Source organism: Zingiber officinale, chromosome 6A (assembly GCF_018446385.1).
Source record: "Zingiber officinale cultivar Zhangliang chromosome 6A, Zo_v1.1, whole genome shotgun sequence".
Taxonomy (NCBI): Eukaryota; Viridiplantae; Streptophyta; class Magnoliopsida; order Zingiberales; family Zingiberaceae; genus Zingiber; species Zingiber officinale.
Genome location: NC_055997.1, coordinates 126,557,410 through 126,564,791, shown reverse-complemented (window position 1 = coordinate 126,564,791; position 7,382 = coordinate 126,557,410). Strand labels below are relative to the sequence as shown.

At 37.7% G+C, this 7,382-nt stretch overlaps 1 protein-coding gene across 1 annotated transcript; it reads right to left on the bottom strand.

The window, feature by feature from the left end:
- Window positions 1–313: 313 nt before the first annotated feature.
- Window positions 314–5,610, bottom strand: LOC121997970 (ubiquitin-conjugating enzyme E2 32-like). Its single transcript, XM_042552674.1, has 6 exons — window positions 5,344–5,610; window positions 4,927–5,058; window positions 4,737–4,821; window positions 1,143–1,306; window positions 649–1,054; window positions 314–546 (listed from the first exon to the last, which is right to left on the bottom strand). The coding sequence occupies exons 1-5, from the start codon at window positions 5,452–5,454 to the stop codon at window positions 656–658; spliced, it is 891 nt and encodes a 296-aa protein (XP_042408608.1). The 5' UTR covers window positions 5,455–5,610; the 3' UTR covers window positions 314–546; window positions 649–655.
- Between the last annotated feature and the right edge of the window lie 1,772 nt (window positions 5,611–7,382).

Genomic DNA, 7,382 nt, shown 5'->3' with positions numbered 1-7,382 from the left:
TTGTAATAGCTACTAGGTAAGTAGTTGCTACATGTTTTAGAAGCTATCCGATAGCTACTATACATTGTAGAAGTTATCCGGAAGTTGCTACATATTGTAAAAGCTACTCGTTAGCTTCTACAACGATATTGGATGAAGAGGTAATTTCAGAATAAAATCATCGAAGAAATGCCCATTTATTTTATTTTTTTTTGAAAAAAGAGACGTCATCGATGATTTGTAAAATCTGGGGCACTCTTTTGATTGATTCTGTCCAAAAATAAATTTGGCCAACTAAAATTACTCATGATTTTCTTTACCACTCAAGCAGCTCTAAATTGTAAGTGAATTTTTCGTTCACTTTAATAGTACAATATCTACCCACAAAATGGTGGATCTAATCAGTTAGCCAAATCCATCATCACTTTCTCATAACAAATGTAACAGGTCTATATGTTGCTGATCTCGTACGAGTTTATACACAAATAAGTATTTGATGTTTATGGTCCAACTTTGTACTTCTCCATAACCGTAAATTAGTAAATCCCATCACATCCTTCATGGTCCCTGAAAAAGTAAACGAGGATTAAAAAAACTAATGACTCGAAATCTTTGTTGGACCCATCATCAGAGGTTTAAAACTCCATTAGGTAATTAATCAATGAATACCTCCAATTTATAAATCACTGATAGATTCAGCAACTATTTTAGACTTCAAAAACTTCTTCATAAGGAGAATGAGAATAGCAATGGCCAGCCAGATGGCTGCCCAGGTGAGAGCGCGATCTTGGAACGATTGCTGAACTCTAGGCCTTTGGTGCTGCTCACCGACCTCGACTGTTGGTGTCCCTGACTTCATTTCAGTAGTTGAGCTGACACTTCGGCGTCCAGCATCTGCAGCGGCACCAGTCTCATTCTCGGCTTCAACGACTCTATCCTCTATTTGTTGATTCAGAAGGTCCTCTGTAGCTGAAATAGCATCAATTTCTCCCACTGCACTATCACTAGACTCGGTGGTTGGGTTTGGCAGAAGCTGAGGCACTGGGGGAGATTTATTCAGCAGGTACTGATGAATCTGATTTGGAAGTAATTAGGTAAAGATCAGTCATAGATATCTAGCAATTATACCATGGCAATATAGAAAAGTAGAGGTAAACATGAACCTCATCAATCAGCATTTGCCTTTCTGAGTTTCCATATGTTGGAGCAGTTTCACGGGACTTAATAGCAAGCTCCCGCCGAACTTCTTTATTGCAATCTAGTGAACCCAAAGCTCCATTTGGATTGGTTGACATAAAAGCAATTAGGGCTACTAAAGCTGTACGAACTGTCAACAAGATGAAAAATTGCTTAGCCAAATCAAACATTCAGAGACAGCTTCCTATATTTCATTCAATTCTAATAAAAAAAAGAAGAATATGAAGAGGCTAAACTAATTTAACACCCACACTTGACATAAGTGCCATCCAAGTTTAAGGTCTACGGATAAAAATTTAAGATCCCTAGTCTCACTCGCTTACCAAATCCAAGATAATAAGCACGATCTCAACTATCATATTTGGTTGCATGTCTCAAATTCTTCAGTTGACAAATGAACCAAATCTATAAACCCTCACGTGTAACTTAAGTTTTCCATTTTCAATGGTCCTCTAACATATATCTTCAAATCCAGAGGTTTCTCTTTATTTTACTCAAAAGTCACCCTGACTAGAATTTGATGGGTAATTGTAAACAACATGCCAAGCTCTTGAGTGTGCATGGTTTATTAATCATGATTATAAGCTAACATAGAATATTTTCAAAAAAAAAAAACTAAAACTTATAAAAAAGATCTTGGTTTGCATTTTGTAGGCAAAGTTATCAGAACCCTCAATCTAGTCAGATTTTTCATGCATTTGTTTTAGCTATGTAGTGCAAATCATTAAGGCTACTGCCCCTGAGAAGGTAATTACTGAAGTGAGTTTTTTAAAGTTAGTCTCCTTGTAAAGTAGATTATGCTTAGCTTATCAAAATATGTTAGAGTTACACTTGCTTTTTTAACTCTCAAGGGATCCCATTTCCTAGATGGTGTGCCGATAACGTGTCTCTGTTGACTATTGGGAAATTGCTTATGGATGATATTAGCTGCATTTGTGTTATAACCTTGGTCACATGTTACTATTGAGTGGCATCGTCTTTCAATTTAGGAACGTGACATTCCTACTTCAATCTAAGATTCCACTACATTTCCCCCCAGCGGCACAACATGGTGGCAAGTGGGAGGGTGTTTCTCCCAAGTAACGAGGGTTCGAAATCCATGCAGTGCATTTTCAGATGCATGTGGCGCTCGAACAACTTGTGACACTTGGATGCCATGTCAAGAGCCACTTCGTTTTCCTGATTTACTTGGTGTACGGGGAGTGGGGCGGAGCTGTTGCAAACTGAATACATGGATAATAATAATAATAATAATAACTCCACTACATTGATTATTATTACATGAAGAAGAAAACAGAGATGCTTGTTAAAAAACAATTCAAATAGTTAACATATTCTCAAATCCTTAGAACTTTTAGCAATACCTGTCAATAGGTCACTAAGAAAGGATGTACTATTTCTACTAGTTTCTTGTCTCCAATTTAGCTTTCTATTTTCTAGTGCTTAGAAAATGAATCTGAATGCAAATAAAATAATAATTTTAAAATAAGTCAGTTTGATAAAATAAAACAGTAGATGCTTTTACTATCTACCAGTTCCCTCTTATCCTGTGGCCAAGAGTAACTCTGCAACCCACTTCTACATGCTCTCTCTTATTTTACATATCACAGAATCACGAAAGCAATACACCATGTTGATTCTTAAGTCACCTCACCTTTACTCACCTTTACTTCATCAATACCACCTCACCTTGCCTCTGCAAGGAGTTTTGGTTATGAATTTTATTAGAGACTTCTCTAAAACCAACAGGATCCTTGCACTATTAGGACTCGTACGCATGACAACTTCAACAGCACAATACTCAATAAAATTGCAACCTCTTCTGGAATTATATTGCTTAATTTCGCAGCAAATTTACTTGTAGTGTACCTTAGTCTACAGGAAAAAATCACCATGTCTTTGTGTACATGAATAATGTCTCTTTATTGAGCTCTAATTTATCAATAACTTTATTTTATAATAGTCATTACTTGTCAAAGGATTATGTTAATAATGACAAGAGCCACCACCATGGCTGATTCAAGTGGGGGTAGGTGTGAGGATCCACAAATTAAAAATTGTTATGAGTCAAAAAAGTGCCCATGTGTAGATATTTTGTTCTTATAGGTGCTAATACATATATAAGATAGACGGGGGCTACCAAGGGTTAGAGTGAAGTATTCCCTCCAATTCTAATATGGTATTAGAACCATTTCTTCATCTTGTCCCATGTAACCAGCTGAACATCCTCTCCAGCATCTATCTTCATTCAACATTGTTTTCTCTATGTCCATTAATCCGCAAATGAATCTGATCGAGCACCTCCTTCCTCTGTTGTCCTCTATGCACTTCAATATATTGTCTCATATGAGTTTAGCTAGGAATATATCTCACAACATTAAATCTCAAATTTATCTTCCTCATTTTCATCTTTAATTGATTGATATCTAAAGGATCAACTTGTTCATTTGTCTCTCCAATAGTTCATCTAACATTAAGTGTCCCCAATTGCTTGGAGTTGTACAAGTTAAGCGACTTGTCCACGATTGAACTTTTATCAATGCCTTATCGATAAGTTCTTTTGACTTTCTAGATTTTCCAATCTTGTTTTTATTGTTCTAAGCCATCCTCCATTGGGATATTTGGTTCTAGAATTCTACCACCTAGCATCTCCATTTCTTATATCTATTATAATAATGATGATGATGATGCTTATAATGTAGCACAATAAACTATAACACAATAGAGAGATTTTGCTTGGAGTAAGATATGGTGAATTTTTGTGGACTAAAGGATCATTATACATATATAGTTTTTAGCACTAAGGTACGGTAGATTTGATGGTGCATTTTTTGAATTTTTTGTGTGCAAAAAATTAACTAAAGCTTGAAAATTCAAACTAGTGGATAGATTAAACAAAAGCTGTATTCATAAAAGAGAGCAATTATAATATATAAACCTGCAAACAATCATACCTTTTGGACTTAATTCTTTAACTGATGGGAGCAAAAGAACATAGGAGGATGTATATACAAGTGTACTCAGTATAACTTTCAATTCACATATAAGCTATAGGTTGATTAAACATTCAAACTAAAGTCAGTTTTTCAAAAGGCAATTGGGATCAAAGGTAGGGGAACTTTCCATCCTTAAAGCAAGTCAAGACTTGATGAAAAAAAAAAGAACAATCCTAGAATTCACTGCATTGAATCTGATTGGTCTAAGGATTTAAGAACGAAAAACAGAAGACGAAAAATAATACCAAGAAAGAACTGATACGGATCAACATTAAGTTTCAACTTCTTGGAAAAAGAACATGTGTAGCCAATCACAAATTACTTAACACTGTATTCAATAAAGTAAACAAGATTCAAAAGCAGTAAATAGATTGACAATATGAATTATGACGAAACAAATCAATTTTTTTTTACAATAACAGCACTGATAAGTAATTAACAAAAACTATTTGTCTTAGAGGTCAGTTGAAAATCAGTGACATCAGATTACTGTAATATTTTAGGAGAATATATCGTAAAAGGGAGAGAAAAAGAGAACATATCAGAAAAGAGCGTGTCATGTACCACTCCATGATGGTTGCCAATGTTCAGGATGATAATTGGAGATGCTTAAGCAGATCTTGGTCTGTGTTTCAAAACGACCATTTGGCTGGATAACAATCGAAAGGTAAAGGAGTTATATAAGTAAATTACTAAGACAAAAAAATGACAATTTTATGTATTAGAAGATTTTAGAGAGGAAATAGGTTATTACAGTCAGAAACATGAATGAAGGTGGTTTGAATGGGTACTCTGCAGGCAACTGAATCCGCCCGTGATAGATGCCTCCCTCAAATTCTGTATCCCGAGGCCCTAAAATGGCAAATTGCCACTCAAAAATGTTGTCCTGGAAACCATGAGAAAAGAACTTATGAAAAACTACACCTTCCTGGAAAAACCAGGATTGCTCTTCAGAGACGAAATCACCCTAAACCAACACCACAGCGTCCTCTCGCCAGAATCAGTGAGAAATAAAATCTACCTAAAGACGGCCTTCTCACAAACACGTCCTACCACGTAAAATCCACGATCGGCTAAACAAATTGAAAGGATCCAGCCAAATTACAAAGTCCTAACCTAACCATCGACGAACCAAAATCTTCTAAATTTTATACGAGAGCGGATTGATTACCTCAAGGGGAAGGCTCAGGAAATCATCGGAGGGGTTAGCCTGCATCTCCTTCACCTCCTGAAGGATCCGCTTGACTGCCGGGTTCCTCCTGTTGTAGCGGTCCTCAGCCATGGCTGCCGGTTAGGAAGGCGACGACGTTGAGGTGCGGAAGCGGATCGCTTCGATTGGATCGACAGAGCGACGATCTCCGTCTCCGATTCGACGGGGTGGGTTTCACGCGGAAAGACGTGGCTCTCAGACCGAAGAAGTAGGTGGGGACGTTCTATTGGACATTTGCAGCTCTCATTTGGCCTAGTTTAGGGCCACAATAACAAAACCTAAATTTACTCACTAAAGTTTAAATTGAAAATTTTACACCTTATTTTATTATGAGAATAATAAATTTTATATATTTTTTCTGCGAACCACCCTCGTGGCAAGTCCGCGTCACAGGTTTTTTATTTACTTCTCGCCACGAACCGAACAAATCCCTCCCTGTGCCCTAGCTCCTCCTCCCTCTCCCTCATGTGCCCTAGCTCGTGATTCTCCTCTTCCTCCCTCCCTGTGCCCTAGCTCGTCGTTCTCCCGACGCTACCCAGACTCGCGGTCCTCCTTGCCGTGCACTCCCTCGCTCGCCGTCCTCCCGATGCTGCCCAAACTCACGATCCTCCCTCACTGCGACCGTCCTCACTCGTTCCACTCCTCGTCACAGAGACCCCCTTGCTGAGACAAGCTCTCACAGGCACGGTGAAGAGTGGAACCCTCTGCATAAGCTCTTCAATCTGAAGCCCTATCCCTCGCCTCACTCGCGATTCTCCTCGCCGCAACCCTCCTTACTCGCGACACTCATCGCCGCCCCCCCCGACACAACCTCTCACAGGTGCAGCAAGGAGTGCAACCCCTGCAGAATCGCTTCGACCTGAAGCCCTAACTCGTGGTGCACCTCTTCGCAATCGTCCTAGTTTGGGGGGATTAACTCACGGTCCTCCTCTTCGAAGTCGTCCTCACTAGCTTGCGTGACTCCTCGCTGCGACATATTCTCACAGGCGCTGCAAAGCTAAGTTCCATAATCGTCCTCATCCCTTCATTGCCGGTAAAAGCTTATTTTTATAAATTGATTTTGCATCTATGTTATACCGGCAGAATAAAGTCCAAGTTTTTGTTCCCTATTGATCAAGAAATATATTTTTCCGCCTTCTGTTGGGACCTATGCAGTGATGAACGGGATAGATCTCAGTACAAAATTTTTTGTTATTGTCGATTGATAGAGTTCTTTAGCTATCAGAGTATGTTAAAATTCCCTCTCTTATTTTTTGATAAATTGTAAGATTATATTGAATGCCTATTAGTTGTTCTGTATTTGAATTGAGACCTCCTTTTTTCGCATTATCTACAATAATACCAATTATTTGCTCAAAAGTCAACTAAACCAACCGATTGCTGGAGCTAGTTTCGTGTAATCATTACTCAGTTTTAAAAATGATTAATGACATCTGCATCTACACTCCAGGTTCTGGTAGATAACACCACTAAACATGTTTCAACTAATACACATATATTGTTCTTAGTTCTAAGAGGACAGTCTACCTTAATGTCCAAATCCTATTTCCAATTATAATTGGGACCACTAAGTCTATCCTAAAGTATATCAGCTAGGGATTGACCATCATCCTAAGAATCACAAAAATATTTGGTTAAGACCAACTCCTTAAAAATCCCCATGAATTTTGTATGCCACGTTAGTGTGGACGTATACAAATTCAAAAAGGAAATTTTATCATTTAATTTTATTATCTCGTCAACCTTACTTTATGACGAATAAAATTAATAGTTGGTTTATCTTTAATCAAATATTTGGTCAAGACTTCTAAATTTAAAATAATATTGATTCCTCTAACAATACTATTTAAATTTACTAACACCTCAAAACACCGTGAATTTTGCATGCCACGTTAGTGTGGACGTATACAAAATCAACATTTGTAAGAGAAGGGTTTTACCCATTAACTATCTTGTCAACGTAACTTTATGACAAATAAAATTATCTCAAATACCGTTAA